Source organism: Saccoglossus kowalevskii, chromosome 5, assembly GCF_978046115.1.
Source record: "Saccoglossus kowalevskii chromosome 5, keSacKowa6.1, whole genome shotgun sequence".
NCBI classification, from domain to species: Eukaryota; Metazoa; Hemichordata; class Enteropneusta; family Harrimaniidae; genus Saccoglossus; species Saccoglossus kowalevskii.
This window is the reverse complement of record NC_140645.1, coordinates 31,041,944-31,068,754: the sequence shown is the minus strand read 5'-3', so window position 1 is coordinate 31,068,754 and position 26,811 is coordinate 31,041,944. Positions and strand designations below refer to the sequence as shown.

At 33.9% G+C, this 26,811-nt stretch overlaps 2 protein-coding genes across 2 annotated transcripts; both read right to left on the bottom strand.

The window, feature by feature from the left end:
- Window positions 1-9,426: 9,426 nt before the first annotated feature.
- On the bottom strand, window positions 9,427-12,414 carry LOC144355054 (uncharacterized). Its single transcript, XM_085498915.1, has 6 exons — window positions 12,402-12,414; window positions 11,920-12,177; window positions 11,255-11,388; window positions 11,070-11,153; window positions 10,004-10,096; window positions 9,427-9,900 (listed from the first exon to the last, which is right to left on the bottom strand). Exons 1-6 carry the CDS (start codon window positions 12,412-12,414, stop codon window positions 9,880-9,882), a joined length of 603 nt encoding a protein of 200 aa, XP_085355041.1. The 3' UTR covers window positions 9,427-9,879.
- Window positions 12,415-16,369: 3,955 nt separating this feature from the next.
- On the bottom strand, window positions 16,370-26,177 carry LOC102805504 (limbic system-associated membrane protein-like). The gene is made up of 4 exons (XM_006814747.3): window positions 25,829-26,177; window positions 24,183-24,452; window positions 17,495-17,821; window positions 16,370-16,704 (listed from the first exon to the last, which is right to left on the bottom strand). The coding sequence occupies exons 1-4, from the start codon at window positions 26,175-26,177 to the stop codon at window positions 16,370-16,372; spliced, it is 1,281 nt and encodes a 426-aa protein (XP_006814810.3).
- Window positions 26,178-26,811: the final 634 nt, after the last annotated feature.

Sequence of the window (26,811 nt, the reverse complement as noted above, 5' to 3'; positions counted from 1 at the left end):
TTTGAGCACAATTTTACGACACCCAATCTTTCAGACATTAGTTCTTCATATTAGTACAGGCTTGTACTCGTAGTGTCATGTGAACATAAAATCTGACTACATACTGGTCTGACATACCAGTTACTAGCAAATCTTTATTGGCCAAGAGTATGGATAACTCTAACCATAATAAATTTGAGAGGAAATAGTTACTCTAAAAGAAAAGAAGTGCTATATTTAAATAATAAAAGTTTAATTAATGTTATTTTATACGATTGAAGAACAATACAATAGCTCTAGAGACGTTGATAAAATAAGCACATGTGGTCAGTTTATGTGGTCTCGTTAAAGAATAATGTGAAATACAAACGAAAACGACGTTTTTCTACTGATGCGAAATAGCAAACAAATAAAACAAGATAGAAATGACCAAGTCCGTAATAGAAACGTGGGCACAAATTTTAAATATGAGGCAGGGATAAGCGGACATTTCTGTGTGGTATCATACACAATCAGGTGGCGTATAATTGTAATCAAATTAATAAATTTACCGATATTTATATATTATATATCTGGACAGGCATCTATTCCAGTTTTGTCCGTCTCTTTCTTTGCTTCGTTACGGAAAATATACTCCAGAACATTTGCTGCACGATTCGTCTGCGCTAAGAAGTCGGAGGTGGCGTGTTTATTAGACACATTTCGATTTAAAGTAAATTATTGTTTTCACTTGATTCAAACGCTATTATTTGAAAAAGTTACCGGAACAAAATCTGGACAGGCGCTATCGCCAATCGAGTCTCACAAATCCTGTCTGCATTAAACAATCGAATCTTTTGCTTAATTCTCCGTTCTATATTTCGTTTCGAATGTATGTCGAGTATTTGAGTATTTCGTCATTCGGCGAAAGTTTGTTGCCGAGGTGGAGACGACAGTTCAGCTCTTTCTACTCTTTATGTCGAATTGCCTACAGCGGTTGATGAATGTGTCAATTTATCACACCATTCAAGAAGGCTTGCATGATTTTCTTAAAACTATAAGTTTGTCTTTTGTAACCTCGACAAAGGCGTGGACAAGTTTTCGTTTCTGTCCACAGTAACAATCATTATGCAGGATTTTAAAGAATTGGCCACGTAAGTTGCATAAACATATAAGGGGGTAGTCATAATGAGATATACACTTTCTGAGAATATGTTGCGACAAAGAAATAAAATATAAGGGGGTAGTCATAATGAGATATACTCTTTCTGAGAATATGTTGCGACAAAGAAATAAAATATAAGGGGGTAGTCATAATGAGATATACTCTTTCTGAGAATATGTTGCGACAAAGAAATAAAATATAAGGGGGTAGTCATAATGAGATATACTCTTTCTGAGACTATGTTGCGACAAAGAAATAAAAAAAACTGTCGGGGGTCTTTATTTCAGAGTGTTCACTTCTGCTACAATCACATTTTGTAAGTTTTGTTGATGCAACAAGTAACGCACACAAAATCTATTCACCTGCTGATGAAAAATTGCACCATATAAAGGTACCAGTTAATACAATTGTGCATTGTATACTGCGACTTCGAAAATGTAACATAAAGAACGAACGGAAATACAACAACAGCAAACGTCTACATAATTTTCTTGCACCTACATCACCCGCCAGTTGACAATATTGGCATGTAATTATTAATTTATTAATATTAATTATTTCTTTGGTAGTGACACCATTTCCTACATGACTGGCTGATAACGACCGAAATACACAGATATATAGTTGGCGGAACTTGAATTGTGTGGCAAATGTTCAGAAGTCTATCTCCGGTAGTAAAGCAGCGAAACAGACTGGGGAAGCTGGAGAACAACTATCTCGAAAAAGTCTTGAAACAAATATGGGAGATAATACTGAACTTTCATTGCACTTTTCTGGGGTATATGAAATCAGAGTCATCACCCAACCCAGGAGCGTCGGCCTCCCACGTTCTAAATTATGATTGCAAATCTACTTATTTCACCGAACTGACGCGAATATTCTAAATCGTGGACTTTATGTTTAGTTGCTATTACCATGCAGGATTCACGCCATAGGTTTCAAATATGTTCGTTATTTGGTTATTTTGATGGTGTGCAAGGTGGTTTGGCTTTTCTAGATCGCGTTAAGCACACAACAGCCAAGTAATCATTTAACGTTTATACACAGTCAACACGACTACTGAAGTTTCGTCTCACTAGATATTTATTTCTTGGTTGGATTCGTGCAAAACTCAATGCATTTTTATTTTTCAAACGACTTAATCAAAGTACTTCAAAATCGACAAGAAAATTGCGTGACTCATAAACCAAATACAAATCAAGCGGATCACACTTTTCAATAGCTCAACAAAATGACAATAGTATAATAATAATAATAATAATAATAATAACAATAATAATAATAATAATAATAATAATAATAATAATAATAATAATAATAATAATAATAATAATAATAATAATAATAATAATAATAGTTTTAATCTCACACAGAGTTGGCACAAAGAATGTATTCATAGTTTGTTTGGCTATTACACTGACAATGTAATAAATATAATAACAAATTTACCCCACAATATTACGTCGTCTATGCTAACAGAGTTTGATTGGTATAACTTCCGCAAATGTCAGCAGTTCATTTCTGACATTTAAGCTTAAACATATGCTTTTATATTTATCAACTACTGTTGATGCACATATCTATCATACGAGGTTTTACACCACAATATTTCACAGGTAATCGCTGTATTCAAATGAGTGTTAACTGTTTTTTTCTGTTAATACTACACACTTGTTGCTATGTGGCATGTTTGTAGCTAAGCGTAGTCAAAAATAGTTGAATTCCAGGGAATGTGACACACAATACGAGTAAACACAAAGGTCACTCTTGACTAAGGTAAATACTTGCGTCAAGGTCTACGTCCTCAATACCTTTAATATGCAGATTTGATTTTGACAATTCAGTCATTGTGTGAGTAAAAATCTCAATATCGCCAACACAGTGTAGAATGTACTTCCAATGGTTGCACTTTCGCCTCAATTCGCGACAACAGTTTCATTTTCTAGAATTTATGACTGCAACCATGATACAAATTCAGACCGTGCAATCGCCTCACTAAAATGGTACTTAAGGTTATTAGTTTAATTTTAGACAAGGATTAATATCAAAAAATAAATTCTTTTTGATATTAGAATGTCTTTTTATATTGAGAAATATTTTATTTTCTTAATATTGTACAATGTAACAAGGCACACTAAAAGGAAACGAATTGTTCGATAACAAAAACAATAAAGGGAAGGGATGTAACCACTAAGAAAATACATTTAATAATATATGTATGTAGTATTGGTAATTATAATAAATTTAACCATTTATCATTATGTTTGTCAAGTTTATTTTGCATGTTTGCGATATACGCTTCATTGTGTCGTGTTTGCTGGATTAATAATTGAAATAATGAAAAGGAAATTTTGTTTTATTTCATTTACCCTGATATAGATATTGTTTTCCAAGGATATTAAAATGGTTTAAAATTTTGAGAAATCTGGGGAGCCCAGTATTACTTGTTGGAGAGATGGGGTTCTGTAGAAATTATCACTTTTCAAAAAGCTCTCCAAAAGGCCCGAGATCATGTACAGTAATAAATCGAAAGATCTCTGGTTTCGATTTCGCAGTGACACAGGAAACACAATGGTTCACTAACTTTGGGAGACGTCATTCTGTATAAATCATCATTTGTATAAATAATTCGATGTAGTAATTTAAACTGAAAAATTCTCGCTTTGGTATTTATTGTGCACAATTGTTTTTATTATATATTTACTCAGCTTTAATATGTGTATATTTTCCATCAACAAGTACAAATTGAGTTTGGTAAAGTTTATTGTAGGTCTTAGGGAATATCGGGGGGAGGGGTACGATTTCCATTCCAGGGCTATAGTATCTTAAATATACACAAATTTAAACAATTGTAAACTTGACAGAGTGCTATATTTCCCCCAAAGATACGTTAATGAAATGATTTATTATTAAATCTGCAATATAGCAGGAAGGTACAGAGACATTCCATCTAATATGATATCTGTGTTATTCCAAATTATACACCGTGCTGCAGGGTTGTGATTCTTAGCATTATTTAATCTAATCCAAGCATTAAAAGATTCCTGACAAAACTTGTTCAATTCTATTGACAATGAATCTTGGTGAAAATTACAATTAAATAAAAAATCTCTCCAAAGCTGGTTTTAATCTTCTTCGCAGAAAACATTTCCATGAATGGTGAGTTGAGCTGTCAAGATATCTCTTAACCCAAGCAATACGTAGGGTATCACTTAACCCGAAAATGCCAGGTGCTCTTTTGACCATGATATTCCAGATGAACTTAAATATTTTCCTATTTACATTAGTTAAAATGTGCGATTATACAATAGTCATACTCATTAAATACACAAGTTTTGATAGTGCAAGGCTCTTAGTATGTTGCCATATAATGTTAAGATATGCTATAAAAGCTATTTAGGAGGTCAAATAAATGCACAAATGAATGCTCCTTGTCAAAAAAATCATCGTCAGAGAAAGCCTCATTTTTAACCCTTCATTTTTTATCTTAAAACCGTTTATACGGGTATCAGCAATTAATATTTCTAGGGCTAATATGAATAGTGCTGGTAATAGGCGGTCACCCTGTCGTACCCCCTATTCCACTTCAAGAAAAACTGTGGTATAGCCATGAATAATGATTGAACATTCTATATTAGTGTAATATGTTTTAACTCAATTTATCAACGAGATACCTAAATTGTATGCTTTTAGACAGTTAATTAAATAGTCCCATTCCAGAGAATCAAAGGCCTTTTGAAAATCAGTCGCCATCATTATTCCCGGCAATTTATTTTCATCACTATAGAGTAGAATTTCCTGAATTATTTGTATACAATCGGAGATATCCCTTTCTTGGATGAAAGCAGGCTGAGTACAATGAATAACATTTGGCAAAATTGTCTCCAGTCGTTTGAAGATGCAACCTGAACCGATTTTAGCATCCACATTTAAAGGCAAAATCGGATGGCAGTTTTTATTGTACTGTTTATCTGACCCCTTTTTTCAATAAGGCTGATGATGCTTTGGGAAGTAGAACGTTGCTCTTGTTCATATGCCTAATTTAATGAATCGACAACAAATTTTTTAACATAAGGCCAGAAAGAAACATAGAATTATACTGGATGGCCATTGTTACCGGGATTTTATAAACTTTTATAGTGCTTTCACTTGCCTATATATTGAATATTATTGGTAAAAACATTATGATAATTGCTTTCAGTTGTCGGATTTAATTGATAAAGATTTTTATAAAATGAATTAAGTACCCCTAGGACATCTTCAAAATTTTGCTTAATCAACCCATCCGGATCAATGACTCTCTAAAGGTCGGGCAATACTTTGTACTTGTTTCCCCTTTCTCGACCCATAGAGCTCTGGAATAGCACCCTGTGTAATGTATTCATAATGCCTATTAAGATCAGATCTAGCTTTTTGAAACAGTTGAAGGTTTGGATCAATTTCAATTTCAGACTTGCGTTCCGTTCACTGAATAGTAAATTTTCTTATATTAAATTTTAAAATATCCCATAATAACACTTCGTTCTGAACGGACTCGTATTACAATCATGTAAATCTATTCACAATAGCTGTTATTATAACCAATAAAGTTGTGAATATTCTAACTATAATACTTACATTAACTGATATAAATGTGGTATCACGGTTGCAGATATTAAATGGTGTAGATATAACATTACATTAAGACAGTGTGACATTATATGATAAAAATACATCATTATGTGGTGTGTATATGGCATGTTACGCAATGTAGGCATAACATTATGTTATGTTATGTTATGTTATGTTATGTTATGTCATGTTATGTCATGTTATGCTATGTTATGTTATGTTATGTTATGTTATGTAGATATGACATTGTGTAATTGCGAATTTGCAACACAACGTAATATAGCATCATACGATATTAAATTACTTGATGTAAGTATATTTGTATGTACGTGATGTGTATATGACATTATATGATGGATATATGATATGTTATATTTATGTGACATTACATGGTGCAGATATAAAATTACGTTGTGTAGATATGACTTTTTATTATATCCCATGACCATGACAGCCAATCAGATTCGCGCAATGTAGGTAGACATATTCGTGTGTCGACCTGCAGCCATATTCGTATGTCTACCTTCATCCGGGTACCTTTCTCCTGAATTTATCTGATTTACGCAAGTAACTTGTCAAGTGAACACGATATGTGGCATTATTAATTAACTGATTAAGTTGCCAGGTTTGCGTTCACTATTTATTGGAGTGAAAACTAGGAGTTTGTAGCGATTTCGTGTGATTTTTTTAGTCGCTCTTGTCGTACGTTGCGCAGTTCGTCTACCTTAAGTCCCTTTCACAATTGGTGCCAAACAGACTACAACGGCTTGCGACTCGAAATTGTTCCCGTTGTACGACTCGTTGTAGCCGTTGTACCACTTATTGTACGATCCAGATGCGACAAAATGGTGGCATCTCGGTCGGGAAAAATACCGTGCTGCTCCAATATTTTGAGCGACTGACGCGATGAAAAATAATTGCACGGCAGGCAGTACGAGTGTTGTGCGACTTTGCACGCACTCGTAAGACACCGAACGAGTGTTGGACGAGTATTTTCATGTCGTACGATGATGCGTCCTGTCGTACGGGTCCGTTGTACCACCCTAAGACTATTGGAAGACCTGTCTTGCCCCCTTTGCAACGTTGTACGATTCTTTTTTCACCCCCAATATAAGCTCGAGAACTCCTGAGCTTTCATCCCAAATGTCTGGATTTTATATATTGCTTGCGACTCAAAGACAAAACTTCTACAACAGGACGGAAAAAATATTTTCGAAAAAAAAAATCGCACGAGTGAGGCGCAAATTGTGAAAGGGGCTTAAAAATCCTGAGAGTCGTGGACTTACCTTTGACGGCACCGTTTTGTTGGATTTTGATACATATTTTGTGAGTTTTGACTGTATAGCATAGATTATAGACAGATAATCAGATTTATATACATGCAATTGTATTTTAATACCAGTTGAAGAGCGCTCTCTATGGCTGGTGCATTCTTGTTTAATTGTGCCATAGAGGTGGGGCAGCAACATTGATCAACCTCTTTTGAACTACACCGTCAACTTTCCGGCTTGCAGTTTGTTTCTTCTACAATTTTAGTCGCCCTCCACCACCCCGTGCACCTCCATTGTAATTATGGCGCAGGTAGGTGTGGGCGTTTCTGGGGCCCACACCCTTGTGGGAGATTAATTTGTGCTTAATTTTCACTGATTTATTGTTTTGAAAGTTTTCCTCGCCAGTTGACCTTTGACCTTTGACCTCCTTGGAGGTTTTTCTGTTGTAATCTTTCAGTTTGAGGAAACTGGCGAGGGATTTTTTAAGGTTTACAAGCCTCTCATTTTTCAATAAATGTCAAGAATACTTGGCCTTTCATTCCATCTCATTTGTGTTATTGTCGTCTATCTCCCACAAACAGAGCAAAATGACCAGAAGTGGTTCAGTTTAAGTGCAGGGATATAAATCACATTTTTGTACAGTGTATTTGTTGGAAGTGTGCATCCCCGTGTGATGCTCGTGTCAGTGTTCTATTACGAAATGGAACGCAGTGTAGCGTGTAGTTGCCCACAGGATGGCACCGCATGTGTTTGTAAAAATCAATTTCTCGTCTGGCTGAAGCTGCTGGAATTAGGTTTATCAACGCTACCATGAATATTATTTCGACTTGTATATTAGAGCTCATACATGTCTCAGCTCTACGAGGATGACCCGGGTGATTGCCATGATTGAGTTCCACAATTTTCATATTACGATTTATTCACTATAATATTACAATGTTCACCCAAACAGCTTTGAACATACAGTTTTAGGGACCCTCACAGCCCATTGTCAACCTCGGCTTGGGGTGAACATTTGTATAATGTCGATATTACGACATTATAACATGAACATAAGAGGTCACACATCTTCACTACGTAATCACACATCAACATCATATAATAAAGAATTAACATTAAATAATAGTAAACCCACATAATGTCATGATATATCAATTTGACGTAATGACATAACATCACATAATATGAAATAAAACTGTTGTACCGCCCTGACGTTTGGGGGGGGGGTATTGAAGCTCAACAGCCGCTGAATACCTTGGTATGTTCTACACAATACAGGTCAACACAGGGGTCAATTGTGTTTGAAGTAAATACTGGCAACTTAGGTTCATGTCCTCAATACCTTTGATATGCAAATTAGATTTCCACAATTCAGACACAGTGTGAGCAAATTGTTGACTACTGCCACCATAGTGTGCTTAAGCTTAAATGTGTACCCTTTTTTGACCATTCACTTCAATTTTTTCACATTACTAAAGGTCTATGATTCCAACATGGCGCTACCTCATGGATACACAATTATGTGTAGGTTTCAGTCGATAGTATACATTTGTTCCTTTCCAAATGCGAAATTATCAACTATAATTTATTTGAGTTTAGAAATGTACTTAGTCCAATATTATTATTTTAGCATTTAACATGTGAATCAGCGATATACTGTGTCGCCGATATACGATAATTTTGTAGTTATCTATCTGGTAGTGGTAGACGTATGTCTGGTTATTTCATCAACGAATTTTATTATCTAATAATATTGCCCAGCTTCGTACTCATCTATGATCAGCTAAGGAAACTGTGCCATCGAATATTGAAGCTGATTTTCTCACATTGTAATCCATTTCAATGATTATTCTTATTACCATGTTATTAACATTTTAAAATCAGTTAAACACGAATCCTGAAATAGTGCAGCAATAGAGCTGTCCCCCACTAAAAGTCCTAGTGTTCAATCACCAAATCAAACACATTTTTTGTTTCTGTAATCACTCATGATCAATTTATTGTATTTTAGGAGAGGTGAGATGCGAACAGGTGTCAGTGAGATAATTCTTGCAGTTTGAATGCAACTTAAACCCACAAACGACGAGAGCTGCTTAGCAAAATCCATCAACTTACTAGCATGGTTATAGAAACAAGACGATCCTAATAACTACAAGACCACTTTAAACACAAATCTATTACTATTATGTCTTAAACTGTTCATTTTCCAGACTTCTCTAGTGTTTTATCAAGCTTTATGTGCTGACGTCAGGTCAACATCAATTACGTACTCCACGATTTAAGTACTGAATCGACTTGATTAACAAACTATATAAACACGTGGTTAAAAATATGCCAGTCTATTAGTTTGTCATACACATATAAGACACATATATTCGTTTACATTAGCACTGTCATGACTCTGAATTGTATACCAACATATTTTTTGCAGATATATGCGAAATGTTTTTATTAATGTTATCAACTTTTTCTCAACGTAATTATTACGAAAATAAGTGTTACTATACTAATGGCGCTAACAATTGAACAACACGCATTATGGGATAATATACAATATAGGTCACAAAGGTCATTTATGCATGGAGTAGAAACTGGCAACAAGGGTCAATTTCCTCAATACCTTTGATATGCAAATTATATTAAAACAACTCGGACTGTGTGAACGTAATCATTAATACAAGTTTCCTTAACTTCTGGTAGTGATAATCTGCTTAATCTGAAGTGCTGATGAAAGTGAAAACATATCACAACGTCATAATACAACTCAATCATATAGTAACCACCTGACAGTCTATAAACCACCTCGTGTCTGAATTGGGAGAACAAACTTGTATTCGAACTGTTATTTCACGGATTCATGTGATTGTTCTGAGACTAAGTATTTCCAGAAGTGCCCTGTAAATTAAATAGTAGGTTGGTTATTCCCTGGACTTATATTCACAGTGGATGAAGAAATAGTATAGCACTAGTTGATATAATATTCAGATAATATTTATACCTTATTTAATCTTGGGAGTGGCATTTCATATTCAGATTCTTTTTCTCTGGTAGCAGGGTTGAGTGATGTATAAACCCTATCTTTGTCAACATCCTGTCAATATATAAGTAAATGGCATTATCAGGATACAATATAAACAATGAGGTAGTACAGTATAATGTTATTTCCAATAGCCAATCAGATTTGTGCATTTGACGGTCGAGATATTTCCATATTTTTCAGACGTCAAAAACATCAAAATAGGCTTCCACGCATGCATAGACGTAATGATTGAACAAGATTCACCGTTATCGTTTGTCGGCGTATTCTCGAAACACGAAATTTGTGAACAGGTCGAACAACTGTAACCAGATATATTGCATTACTTGAGTTATCTGATAGTTATCAAATAACGTATATCGGTCGTTTCCACCGTAGTCGACACACAGTGCACGCAGCTAGCGCAGATTACCTAAACTTTGCCCGGCATTCCGGGATTTGTTGACATCGTGTACCGACGTGTAGTGGTTTTTATTTATTTCATCGAGATAAATTAATCACTTGTTGTTGTATCGTACATACACGTGGGTTTCATTAACCTGAACTGTTCATTTAAGGGAATATTTGTTATATTACGTTTTATTTAGGTCTGAGTTTGTGTGCGCTCATGTCATGTGTAAATATCGGGACCTCTGAAATGTCGCTCATAGCTAGTTGGTGCCTTCACAAATGTGACAGTAATTTAGAGAAGAATTATGCAATATAAATACATACAAACTATTGCAAGTGTGATGAAACAGCTACTTGGGAATGGAGAAAATTCTGGATGTTGCAATTGAAAACTTGGGCAGGAGATATATTATAATACAGCGTTACAATATGAGTCTTTTATTCACCATAATACAGATATTGACACCAGCCCCGGTAAATATTAATATTTGCCTCGGCTACGCCTTGGTTAACAATGCTACTTTCGGGTTGACAAATTTGTATCAACATTACCCCGGGTCAATATTACTATAACATCTCAGTAGTATAGAGTAATAAGGTGTTCAAATCGTCATGATAGTAATCTGATTTACTTTACCTTTTTCTCTGCTATTTCATACATGTGGTCTTTTTCCCTCGAGATTTCTGAAAGTCCAGTATACTCTTGATCATCTACGTCATCCTGTTAAAAATAATATGTTAAAATTATATCAATCAGTAATAATGCCGAGAAAAATTATTTTCAACGTTTCATTTTGAAAACGAAATATTTATGTTACTCACAGATCGTCTTTTTTCTTCGTTCAATCGACGTTTATGTAATACATAACTAATCACAACAGAAATTATAGTAGTAACCAGCAAAGTTGTGAGTATCCCAACAATAATACCGACACTACATGAACCAGAGATACAACCTGAAATGACATATAATGTGTATACTGTTCAAATGCGTTTAGAACATTTGTGTTGACAATTGTAAGAGAATGCTCGATGCCGCTAATACAGAGACAGTCAATACGTATATGTAATTCCGTGGTATTTCACACGAGTGAGACGTCATCGCGGACGGACTATTTCGAAATAGCGGCCGTGCTGCTCGGAAGGATACTGCTGTACGGGCAGTCACGAGACCAATGTGACGTCACAAGAGTGAGGAATACCGGAGATTCAATTATCATTATGTCCGTAGACACAGTTTCTCAGTGGAAAATATACTGTTTCTGTCGAATTAGTCTACGCCAGTTAGATGCAAGGAGAACAAATAAAGAAACACATAGAAGCTCTCGCAATACGGTAGATTCAACCGGTACATGCATGTTTTATGGCAATCAGTTTGAGCATATTTCAAACATTTCTAACTTGTGTACAGGAGTGGAGAATCTTACCGTGTAATTCGGTACATTGTAATAACGGATATATAATTTAGCTGAACTGGAATATATTACCATAACTAATACTCTTTGTTAATGCAGAGAATTGACGACTTTCACAAATCCCATCTTCAGTGCAATATGTAATTCTGTATTCTCTATTTGTATCATTCACTTTGTATTCAAGTATATTTCTATCGATACATTTCACTATAACATCCCATGTGACATCCACGAGACGTGTTTCTATTTTCGCACATGTATATGTCTCGTTCTCGTGACGTGACCAGCTCAGTATTCCAGTATCATGATCCAGTTCCACAATTGGCTCATCTAAAAATAGTATCAGTTGCGATTGAGTTATTGAAACAATAATACTTAGATGTAAATATGAGAATTTGCTATTTCGTCATATTAGTGTTTCTGTGGTTTTGTCATATTTGCGTCATTCTAAATAAATTCACAAAATAATTGTAAATTATGTAAGTTTACCAGAAGCCTGGTACTGATATAGGATAATGCATTCACCAGTTCAACCTGTGATATGTACTTTATACCATTTATTCCCATTTCACCAATCACACTAAAAACTTGACAGTGTTTTAGGTCAAACATTTAACTGAGTTTGACACGGTAGTTTATAGTGACCGACTTGAATTACTTTGTTTCCCTAAAACTTACCCAATGTTCTGATTATAATACTATTACTATATGGTCCTATACCAATTGCGTTGGCAGCATATGCTCTACATTCATATGGTGTTGACGGCTCTAATTTTAGTATTTCTATTGTACTATTCGTTGTCTCTGAGATACCAGTTTTCAATTCGATGAACGATGCATTTCTCGGGGTACGATATTGAATAAAATATGTTGTATTTGTATCTCCACCGTCATATCCGGGAATTATAGTAACCAACAGACTGTCATAGAATCGAGTGAGTGGTACAATGGACTTTGGTGCATCTGGAACACCTATATGTGAATTGCGTTGTATATTTGTCAGTTCATTTCAAAAACAAAAAAGTTGCGCATAGTAAATGAGGGATTAATCTAGTAATATTATCATTAATATGAACAAACCCAAAGGGTTGATAATACAAGCTACATAGATAAATTATTTGATTGTTGTTGTACATTTACATATGAAAAAATACAATACTTACTTTTATCTTTAAACGTAACAATAAATGTTATGTTGCCAAGATAATTTCCTGCAAAACAGGAATAACTACCATAGTCACTTATCATTGTATCCCGTATTGTCAATATGCTTTCATATAAGAATCCACGTGACACTGTTTCGATGCTGACTCTACTGTCAATTTTAACTGGTTGATTATTCGAATCATACCATATTACGGAGGAAAGTGGGTTGCTTTCAATATCGCATCGTAGTTTTCCTACAGTTCCTTGACTGGTAACCGACCACTGATTGTGTAATACATTCACAACAAATGGTTTATCTGGAAAATAGAATACATATATTGCTATAAATGTCATCTCAATTTTGATGACATCATCCGAGCAAGTAAATAAGATAAAGTATAGTACACATATTAGCAATCTCCCATAATACAATAAAAATCCAATCAATCCAAGCAAGTATATATCTAACGCAAAAATACGTATGATTTCAACAAATTATGATCTTATTTCAAACAATTACAATGCAATTATTCAAAGCCAAAATTGGTTTATAATTATTAGTCGCGAGAGACGCTTTTTTGCTTAGGAGGCCCACTCAGTTAAATCTAATTTTTATCTTGATAGCATAACGTAAATTGTCTTTGCTCTTTATAACTGTCAATTGTGATTATCATATACACATTTTAGTATATACTCCCATATAAAATAATACATGGTTTCTAAAACGATAATTATTTTTATTAATAATATAATAACTTTGAAACAATGACGGCTACATACAATTCTAAACAATTTTACAACATGCATATGTACTTAATTATGAAGTTTGTATCTGTTTACATATGATCATAACTATATGCAAATACATCATCATCGCCTCTAGTGAGATGCTTAGAATTGACTTTGCACTTTCTTAGAACAAACTGTTGATACGTTTGAAAAAATAAGATATGGTATAGTTTATAGTGTAACTTATGACCCTACAGTGAAATATGTTTAATAATTACTCCTAAATAGCGGATCTGCATTTTATAGGGTTGCACCACAACATTGGAGATTTAACATTTTGCTACATTCAAGTAATTAGAACAATAATCATTTGCCACAATGTAATCATTTGTATTTCATGTCAACAAACAATTAACATAATACAACAATAAGCTGGCTAACAGGGCAAACAAGGACAAGACTATTGTTACTTAAGTTTAACCAATTGCAGGGCTGTTGAGGTACTGTTGAATTTAATGTACATAAATATATGCTTTGACCTTTAGTACCAACATAGAATCCATCATGGACAAAATTCAGACAAAAACTGTACAAAATAAAATAGCCTTTAGTTAGCCATTTTGAATCATTTCTGCTTGCATGCGAAAGCCACCGTTTGCGTAATTTTAACCTAATATTCCGAAGATGTTCTTTACTACGCTCTATGTACGTTTCGCGAAATGATATTTTAGCTGATTTCCCCCGACTGAGAGTGCACTTTTGGACTTTGGACTTCTAAACATATTAAACATGGTACATAGTTTATTTAACTATAACTTGCATAATTAGAATATGCAATCAAACAAATCACAACGTCATATTCATGCAATTGAAATACTGGTGTAATATAATGATAATAATAACTTTATTACACTACTATGCCACCAGAGGGCGCAGTATGGTAAATAATATAAAATACAAATCATAAAAAAATACAGCAGCCGAACTATGATAAGATGAAATTAAAAGTAAGAGATATTAAAAGCTTAATAGGAAAAAATATTGTTAATTACATGATTCTCCTAATGTAGCGGTGATAGCATTCATATACATGCTTTCTGTTTTGCCTTATTTTGAAACTTTGCTTAGGGTATATAGCACGTCATTATTTTAATGAAATTGTCTGTTTATTTAGTTTATTTTTAACTCCTAATTCTTGAAACAGCTCAAATCTTTCTTTATCGAAAAATTCACAATCTAAGAAGAAATGGCATTCGTTCATAACTGAATTTGTATGACATTTTTTTACAAAATCGTTCTTTCGCATGAATTGTTTGTCCTCGTTGTCTACCTCTTTCAATTTCAAAATTGTACAACAATTCTCCAACGGCTGAAGTTTGTTATTTCGGTTAGGTATGTTTCTATTCTAAAATACAATTTAAACAATTGCAATTTATATGTTATCATTTTATTGCCATCATTACAATTTTTACTGTCAGGAGAATTTAAGCCTTGTTTGCATATTTGTTATATTCTGTTGTGATTTTTATTTTAACAACATTTGAGTTATGATCAACGTTATTCACTTCTTAATTTTATTTTATTGTTTTAAAATCATTGTGGCCCCTTATATTTGTTATATGTTTTTTCCAGCTAGAATTACTACTAACTGCTTCATCGAGAGCACATTGAAATGTATGGTTATTGGGTAAGTTATTTAGCCTGAACCAATACTTAGTTGCCAATGTTGATGCCATTATTCCTATTGGCATTCTGCCAAGTTCTCTTTTAATACCGATTTACTTACACCAAGTCTGTAATGATAACATTGATTACAGGTTTGTTCTAGGTCATTGTCATCTTTTACTAAATCACAAGCCAAGATTTCTCCCCAAACATTAAAATTGGTAAAATTAGTTGGTCGAATAAATTTAAACACAGTGAAGGGGACACCATTTTTAACACTAATAAATTTGATTTAAATTTTCCACTTGGTGTAAATATACTGCCTAAATAACATAATTCACCCACTGCTGTAATATTTTGGTTATTAATTGAGAAAATATGATTTTTTTTAGAATTCTGTTGCAAGTATTAAAAACCATCATTTTTGTTTTCTTTATGTACTCAACAAAGCTCCATTTTTCACAATAGTTAGCTAGGTAATTTAAACAATTCTGGATACAGTTTATATGTTTTTTACCAATCGAGGCTGGGTCATCTTTTTTTTACCAAATAAAAATATAATATAATTAAGTAAATTTAAATATCACTGTAACTATTGGTGTTTACTTATTTGCATACAAGTATTGCAGTTGATAAATGGATGCTTAGAAAAATGTGACCTCAAGTAAAAGGCAATAAGTTGAATATTTTTTACAAAACACTTTTAAAACTATTTTGAATGTGTTGATGAAATGCATGCAAGACAACATTTATTAATAAAGCTTAGGATGCAGTCAATAATAAACCCATTGTGTGCCATTACATTTCGAAACAATGTGGTTTAGTCACTTCTGTTTATTTCCCAGATACCTCAGAAAGGCAGAACATTTTTGTCATAGACACCGGCTTAGAGAGCAGACTGAAAAATTGTATTATCACCACAGTAATTGTGTTTTTTTGTTTTTATTAATTGAAAATGAAATTGTGAAAATAAATTAATTTATTACTCACAGTGCACTGTAATGGTAAAAATATTTGAATTAACATCTCCAGTGACTTGTGAATTCCTTGCTTTACACTTATACTCTGCTTGGTTATCTTCAGCTCTTGTTGTTATTGTTATTTGTTGTTCTGATATCTTGCCATTGTAGTCACCATTAGTTTCAGTTAGAGACCCAATATTGATATTATCATTGTTATCATCTATTATATTATTATTCCTGTACCACAGTATAGTAGCTGATGGGTTACTAGTTGCTGTTGTACAGGTTAACAATATATTACTACCACTGGTAACAGCACCAGTATAGCCAGACAAACTAGCACTATCAGGTTTAACTGAAAAAAATAGAATGTGAATGGGCCAATTATTGGTCCTTTTCATACGTTTGTGCAGGCCGTCACTCTATTGGTTGTTTTTTGCTGTTGATGTTAATAAACAAGTGAAATCAGGACCCCAATGTCTGACGTTTGGAAGCCAGAGTATTACATGTACTCATATATATACTGGTACTTTTTAATTCAAATTTAACACAAATGTAGAATACAAATGTCAATCCTAGATATAACTTCTTGCTTTACGGATGTTAAACCGTATTATCTCATTCAATCGACCAGCATCCTATGAAAATACAATTTATATTCATATATAAATTTGTAAAACATTCCTTGTTGTGCTCAGAAGAAAAAAGTGAGAGTTTCCCATTTTTTGACATAATGGCTCTCATTAATATTACATAAATACAAAATAGAATGAGACGTGCATATACGCTTTGTCATTTTGACATTACTTTTGATATCATATCCCATGCTTCGAGTATTGCTAGATAGTATTGACACAATTGTATCATATTTGAGTATATGTGCTTACATAAAACATTTTTTCAGTGAATAATCAATATTATTACATAGAAATAGTTTCATGATCGATGGGTGTGCGATATATCTTTGAACGTGCATCACTAGTTTTGTAGTTCAATGGACTATTGGCCCGGTTATTAGCGTTTTCAAAATTACAATGTATTAGTATGGTTTAAACCGCATTTGCTACCAGTTGCTTGTCCATTTAGTAGAAAACATACTAATTTTTCCTTAGTTAATTTAAAGCAAATTAAAGGATTATACTCACAGTACACTGTAATGAGTACAATATTTGAATTAACATCTCCAGTGACTTGTGAATTCCTTGCTTTACATTTATACTCTGCTTGGTTATCTTCAGCTCTTGTTGTTATTGTTATTTGTTGTTCTGATATCTTGCCATTGTAGTCACCATTAGTTTCAGTTAGAGTCCCAATATTGATATTATCATCGTTATCATATATCCTAATATTATTCCTGTACCACAGTATAGTAGCTGATGGGTTACTAGTTGTTGTTGTACAGGTTAACAGTATATTGCTACCACCGGTAACAGCACCAGTATAGCCAGACAAACTAGTACTATCAGGTTTAACTGAAAATAAAATAATTCAAACAAAGTTTAGGAGAGAGGGTGACTTATCAGTAACAAGAAACCATCATTGTCTTAGATAAACATTCAAAATGTTCAAAAGCGTCTCTTTAACACTATGTGATATTTACTCATTTGGTATACATTTTAAAAGAAAATGTGTAGGTCCCGATCAGGGGTTTCTCTTAGTATGCATGGGCGGTAATTGTTACCGGTCGCCTGGCAAGCGCATGTGATCATTTTATTGTGTATCAAATTGTTTCTCGGTTTCTTGACAGATTAAAAGTAGAGACAAGGTCACAAAAAGAAAGGACACAAGCAGAGGCACATTTAATTGCTGTTTTTCATTTTGTTTTGCGTTCTGAAACTGCCTATTTTTTAATTTTACCATTATAAAATGTGTTATGTTTCCAACCGAAATTCCATTTGGAAGAGATGCATGTGTATACATAATATAGAATTTGAGAAATGTGATAATAATAATAAATTAATAATATTGAACAACTCAACAACTGAATTTACAAGAAGAATTTGTGCGAGATAGCCAAGCACATATATGGAGCACACTGTGTGCTTAGGTTCACTATTGTTATTATATTGTAGCATTATAAATACCAGTGAACTTGCCTATACAATAGGTCATTGAGAACAAACACAGAAGACAGCTGAAAGTTGCATTGCTGCTGGCTCTGAATTATACAGCATTCTCGAAACGTAATTGATTTTATTTAAAGGGGAACTAAATAGAGCCTATTTTGGTGTTTGTATTTATCAAGTTAGGTATATTGATTATAAATTTGAAAAAAAAAAAAAAATGATTATCTTCAGAGTTATGATGATTTAAATATGAGAAACCATAAACCTGCGAAGGACGTCCGTTTGCGCCATCTTGCCATAAAAAAACGCCCTCATGAGGTATAAACAGGTAAGGTAACAAAGCATGATGACGAAATAGTATCTGATTAAATATAAGCAACATAGGGAGCCATAGCTGGCTAGACTGGTGAATTGCCTTCTAGTCTAGGTTGTTTCGACTTTTACGTTAATGTTATTTACAAGCATATCAACATACAAACATTATGGATGTCTCGATTGATCGAGACAGGCATTTTGTTTTGTTTTTTGTCTAACTGTCTAATAAATGCTGTTTCCAGTACTGCACTGTGCGGCGTGCAAATTATTCAAAGTATGGATGCTGGAGTATGCAATCGTGAGTTCGTAGGGTGGTGGTGGAAACATTTTCGTCCATGTATTCACGGGGCTGCACTGGCAAATCATGGGACAAGTGTCACAGGAACACCAAGCAGATTGTTCACAGACTTCCGTGTAATTTGAAATAAAACTTTCATCCGAACAAGGGGCATCGTCGACTATATACTCTCATCACTCACACTGAACTGATCTGAATCGTCACAGTATACCGTACATCCCTGATCATAAGCCTGAAGGCATGAACACGTAAAGGAAAAGTAAGGGATGAGCTTGTACTCGAGGACCAACTCAGAAAAAGCCGGGCTCGGGAAAATAATACTTATTTTTGAAAAAAAAATGCGTCATTGATTTGAACGACACTTACAATGAAGAAACAAACATGTTAATAAAAAACACACACATTTCATTACAATACGATTTACATACCGTCTGAATTTACGGTGAAATAATGGGTTGGGTCTGTGAGGAAACAGTGGACGAAGGCATTTATCATTATTTTCGTTTTGGTATGTTTTCGATCGTACGCAAACTCTCGACGCAAAACAATTTTCCACCATGAGGTTTTTCAGCACGATTTGACCTGGAACAACTTCCTTTGACATAACAGGTCATGTCTTTCATTAACCAATCAAAATGATGTGTCGTAATGATGAAATTTTCCGATTATTGACGATGATTTTTTAGCGCAATGCGGAAGTGAATTACCGCAATGTTAAAATGCGATCTGTAGCACTGATTGCAACGAAAAAACGATGATTTTTTTTCCCTAAAAACTGGCGATTCGCAATTTCCGAAATATAAATGACGGTTATTAGTAACCGTGGGTAAACTGAGTGTGGAGGAAGAATTTAAACACCTTTCTCGGTCGCCAACATGTCTCATCGTTCAAACCCTAGGCCTTTCAAGATAAACCATGCCCAATAACCAGGTACACGCCTTGACGATCACATTTTTTGGCTTTTCGAAGGCTACTACTCAAAGAAATAGGATTATTCCAGAATTGCAACATGATGTTCATCCTGAGTAAATTACAGAATAGAAACGATGCGAATCACGTTGTGTACGTTCGCCATGCACTCTGAACTTGAAATTAATGCGAGTTTTCTCATAAAACTAAAAGCATGAACCAAACTAACATGCCAATCACGATTATTATGAAATGAAACACACCTTTTACACGCATATTTTAAAGAATATCGTCGACGCCCAGTAAAAACACTCTGGGCTTATAATCGTGAATGCCCTCAACTCGATAAATACCAAGTAAAAACATAGGGATGGGCTTCATACTCGGGAGGGGCTTACGATCGGGGAAGTACGGTACTTTAACGCAATTGGGCTTTCACTCTCAGAATATTGTGGTTCAAACGCATAAGGCTCTAACCCAAGTTTTAAAAAGCACATTGTGCATATAAAAGTTGAGTTTATACTAATAGTACACAACGCTTGGCAGCATGAACGGCTATGTACAATGGCGTATACGAGTGCAATCAGATACTAAAACGTCATAGCTTTGAAAAGTACCCGGATGTTAAATATGTTCGTTCGTTAATTATTCCCCTCCATGAATGGCCTCCATGGCAAGCACTTCAAATGCCTATCCAAGCTACAGTTATAATTAAAACAAAATTAAACCACTGCAATATTATTTCGAATACAGTTTAGAATATACACAACTATAAATTAAGGCCGCATTTAGGTTCGCTTTAACAGTGATTACATCCACAGATTGACAAACAAATATGAGTTTCAATCCTGTTCTGGATACATTATAATGAGTTTAATTGCACTTATTTTACATGCTTGCCATTTAACTCTTGACTCGACGAGTGACTGATATGTAGATGTTGACGATACCTAGATTAGCGGCGAAATCAACGTTACGTACTACAATGTGATACGCGGTATAATAGGACGTTGATCGTATGACTGTTTCGTATTTTAAAAAAAACGTATCTTCGTCTTACTCCATAAAGCTTTGATAACATCACGATACTGATGACTTGGAATTCATTGTGTGGAGTAATTATTCATATCTAATGACACATTTGCCGGCGGACTATTGACAGTGCACTCGTTAACATTTACCGCAACTGGTTCTACGACAGATGTGACTCTCATATATTGAGGTCACTTTACCATACATACATCCGATACAGTAGTCATATTTTTGCCATTGAAATCTGATGGTCTCATGCCACTAATCAACCAATGACATTTTTTTTCAAGTGGTTGATTACTGGCATGTTGATTTCCCATTTTTGAGCCATGTTTCCAACTTCATATATGCAATTTTCATATAGCAATCTCGTCATATGTTAACATTGTCGTCTATGGAAATTCAATTAGTGGTATGAGCCCTGACTCAAGGTATATGTGGAATTAAATTGTAAATTGGGTAATTCATGCAAATCAGGTAATACGTAAGCACGAACTTAATTTGTTAAGTTGTCCTGCGAAAAAAATTAGAACACACATATAAAAGTCTCACAAAGGTTGTCACGACACACATTGCATTAACATAGTTAGTATAGTTGCATTGTGTGACTCTACATAGAGCTGAGATTTGGACATTATTGCAATTAAACATGGAATTGCTTTGCAAATTTAATTAAATAAAAATGCTAGAAATAACATCACAAATCGTGTGACTTAACATAAAAATGCTTGCGAAGCTTCGGGTTAGTAAATATAAATTGTACAATACCTACCCCCTTCACTAGCCCTAAGCTACGCAGCGTGAGTTAAAAACGATTGAATATTATTGTATGTAATGAAAAATAGTGGGAGTTTTCACTTAGTTAGTAGTGTCATCACTTGATCGATGTAAAGTTGAATGGAAGTTGTCGCAACTTTGTTTAGACACGCATGAACACAAGCGAACGCGCACACGGACAGGCGCGCGTACGCACACATATTACGCATCTTTTATTTTGTCTCGATTCCTTTATGTGGATAAATAATTGCTATAAATTGATAATTATTTTAATATATTATTTTACCATATACATGTCATGCTCTATTATGGACTGACACTTTCAAATCATATTGTTATGATCTGCATACGCCCATTTTGACACAACACTTCTATAAACAGTCGAACTTAATTACCGTTGCATTTTAAATTTACTTTATAGAAGTGAGTCATTCACCATCATATCATGATACAATGGTCTATTTATTTTTCTGTGTTTTGCACTTTTTGAATGAAAATAATATTGTCTGAAATTAATCGTTTTGTTTATCGTCGTTGTCATCTATTTAATTATTGTTCCTGTAATTTGTTTGGTGACCAAATCGTTATCAGGGCTAGATCATTAGTGTTATGTTCATTATTTATTTACAAAAATGGAAAATTGTGCATTCAAATAACGTATTGTGATATTTCAGGTATTGAGATAAGTAATGACCATTTGGTGTTTCGGAGACTACACAAGGTTCGGATACTACACATTAGTTTGTTTCACCAAATTCTATATAAAATATTAGATTATTTAAACTATTATACATTGTAGGTATACACATCCCTGGTCCTCCAACATACAAGAATTTTCATGTTGTATCTTGAGTTTTGATGTAGTAATGCTTCCTAAATGACGTCGACCGTTTTGTACATTACCAGTTTTGTTTGTCACATAATGTGGATCGATATGTATGATTGACACTATATCATATTGATATGATTTGTCATTACACACTAATAACGATTTAGAAAATTGATAAGTAGTTGCTTATCAATCTCATAATAATTCATTAAAGATGTAAACATATGTCATATGAAACTAGATGCTACACCCAAATAAGAGTACAACTGTAAGTGCCTCTATTTATTGACAAAGTTTTGAGTAAAAGCTTGCAATATTCTGAACACATTGAGTACACCAACATAATTTTCAAAATACGCCGCTTTATCTCCAATGTTTGTAGTGAAAATTAATTAACTAACATACAAATAACTACGATTGTGTAAACATAGCAACACACCACAATTTATATAGTTGTACATATTACCATGTCATTTATAACAGTGTGCACACATATTTATATAGAATTTGATTTCGGAATTACATGGTATAGTAATTAAAGCTTATTATATATAAATATTATAACATATAATATGGTCAAATCAGGGCTCGAAAATAACAAATTGATTGTAAGTTTGATGGGGCAACCAAAATAATATTGGGTATTCTATCAGATTATATATTAACTGGAAGCTTAAAGAAAAGTGTCAATAGGAATAAATAAATTATAATTTTGCTCAATTTGTGTTACACATCCATAATTTGGAAACAAATGGGATTATTCAAAAATTTAAGTATTAATATTTTGTAAATTTCTAGTAGTCCGTTGGGCTACTAATTTTGAAAAATGATAGCCAAGGACAAGTTTTGGTAGTCTGTATGCCTGGATTTACTGTTAACTCCGAACGCTAACTGTTCAAACCCAACTATGGGGTGATCATTAAATATGGTCCTCCCCTCTGCCCTATGGTGTGGCATAAGAAAGCTGATTCATCTGGCGGCCTAAATTTATTTACTAAAGAACGCTACTTTGTGGGAATCTTGGTTAAGATCCGCATGTGAATGTGTTTGATTGGACCTGGGTAATGCTAGAATAATGCATTGTGCCATTAGGACACCATGTCTTACACACACACCTGTCAGATTTGTATTATTCTTATTATTCTTATTATTCTTATTCTTATTCTTATTATTATTATTATTATTATTATTATTATTATTGAACATTGCAATACAATAATAAAGTTATATTCTATATGAATTCTTGTAACCGAGAGATACTAATCGAACAACACCACCTTAGTCGCCGCAATGTATATGCTGAAAATTTGAATTTTGTGCAGTATTTCAAGATTTGTTGACGTCGTATAACGATGTTCATTGCTTCTATTTATTCCATCACGGTAATTCTATGACAAGTTGTGTATGATATATATATATGGGTGAATTGCATTACATTTTTCATTTAACTGGAAATGTGTCGTTATATTGCGTTCTAATTAGGTCCCAGTGCAGTTTGCATTGTACAACAATGCTTTCTTCGGGTCGACTAGTCTGTATATCAACATTGGCATGGTTTAATAACACAATATAATAATAACTAGCAAATTACTGTACTAATTACTCACAAATAACTGTCAGAACGGCTGATTTTGAGTCACCAGATCCAACACCATTGTCAGCAATACAAGTGCATGTACCATAGTCAGATTTCACAATATTGGATATTGTCAATGATCCATCAGTCACTGCATATCTACCACCTATATCAATATCAGTGCTGTCTTTCTGCCATGTATATGTAACATCAGGTACACCAGTAGCTGTACACTCAAATGTTACAGATCCATCTTCATTTACTGTCTGGTCAGATGGTGGTGTAATGATATTTGCTGGTTCTAAGTTATCATAAATAAATAGAATATATGATTAGGATTTATCAGGTTTGCCAGTATCTGTACATTGTAATGTGACTGATCCAGTACCTACTATTACTGTCTGATCACATGGTGACGTAATGATGGATACTGGTTCTAAGATATCATAAATAAATAGATTATATGATTAGGATTTATCAGTTTTACCAGTATCAGTACATTGTTATGTGTCTGATACCTACTACTGTAGTGATGTAATGATGGGTACTGGTTGGAGTGGTGTGGTGCATATCAAGCTGATTGGTATAACATTTCACGTGCATTCCAGACGTACAATGACCATTGAAGAACATAGACTGTATATTTGGAAAAGAGTAAAATCTGTCAGTGTGTGCTGGTTTTATGACCTTCATGGTTCAATTGTGGTTCAAATTTGTTTAGGTACGTTTTTACTTAATCTTTAGAAGACAGCTACTGTATGTTGATATCATATGACCAAATATAATATTTTTCGGACCAACTCTCATAGATTAAGCTGATTAGTGATGTCACAATCTCTAACTGCTTGCAAGAATCAACCAAAAAACCATCATTCACAATGATCACATTTTAGTTGGTATTTATATCCTATCATCAAAGGAAACCAGGTATATGAAACCGTAAAATTAGGTCTCACTCATATGAATGAGACGCTTGTAAATTAACATATCCTATTTAAATATCAAAAACCAATGGCGATAAATGGATACCTGCATGATGTATTATGCAGCATCCAAATAGTCCAGTGACCTGTTTTTAAAAGCCACTCACTCTGCGGCTCACATTTTTATATTTTAGCAGGACAGCCACTATGTGGTTTTAGGTACTGTTCTGTGCCAATGTGTGCAAACAATTGTGGCTTCATTTCCTTGAATGAATTTGACACTGAACCGTCACTCCGGCTTGTCAATTTACTGTTAATATACACAATAACTCGCCCACAATTTAGTTAAAATGTTGCCAATATGTCTCTATAAGAGTAAATACATTGACGGGTCGGGGAATTACTTATTTATTTAGCTGCAGCCGATAAACCGGTCACAACGAAAGTAAAAAGAACGGCATTCATAGTATACACAAGTGAATAGGACGCGCTAAGACGCGTTTGGAATATTAAAAATATGTTGACACTTTAATATTGTACTTATCATAATCATGTATCATGTTCTTAGTCAAAGGAAGCTTTTGATATTGCAATGCACTTATTCTTCATATTAAATCCAGCGATTATACAAAAAAACAATGCTCTCTGATACACTTATAGATTATCAGATGAGAAATTATTTGACTGGCCGGACTCATTTTGAGTGGGTTACAACCCTAATACCTAATTTCATATATGCATCGTCTATACATACCAACAATTGTAATATATGCAGAATAATACTGTGGTATTGCATCTGCCACCCTACATTGCCACTCTCCGGCATCACTACGTTTAACTGGATTAATGGTAAGATGGTATTGTCCGATATTCTGGTCACCAGTAATAGAACATGTGTCACATCCTATGACTAGAGGACCTTGTGAAACTATTCTTGTTGGATCCACGGATGTCTGTCTCCATCCTGGCAATAAATTTGGTGTTAAGTTGTCTAGTCCACATAATAACTCCACAGATGTGTATAATTCAACTGCTGAGTTCCTTGGTATATCTCGCCATGTTGGTGCAGATGACACTAAATAAAATACATGAAAGTATGTCATGTTATCATATCAAATATGTGAAATACCAACATATGATATTACAAATGGCGATGATGATAATATGCTGAATATAATAATGATCTGATAATTAATAAAAAGATTGATACCGTTAGGTTTAGATAATAACAAATTATATTAAACACCAATAATATATAATAAACTCAAACTTCGCTAGAGTGTCTAAGTTTATTTAATCTTGTCCGTGTAACAATAATACAACCGAGATAAAAGTAATAAAACCGTTTGCAACGATGGCAGTTGCAAGACATGATTTAATGCATTATTGTGTAAATCCAAAGCTGTCTCTTTGTCTTCATGATAAAAGAGAAAGAGAAAATTATTTACAGAATATTTACATTTGAATTCATATGTTACAGATAAATGTATTTGCTATATTACTACGGCATATTTTACCATTGTTGTAAATCATATATTGCACCTTGACTAGAACTGAGCAGCCTTTATCAAAGTGCAACAGCTGGAGTTAACTGGGTGATAGACTTCTCCCTCAATTCAATAATGTTGGCAAAGGATTCCAAAATAACAACATCAACTACAGCAGGTAGAGCTTCTAACGACTGCGCATTTATATTTCCGATATAATTGTCTGGGTAAACAGAGATTGGGAAGTTCA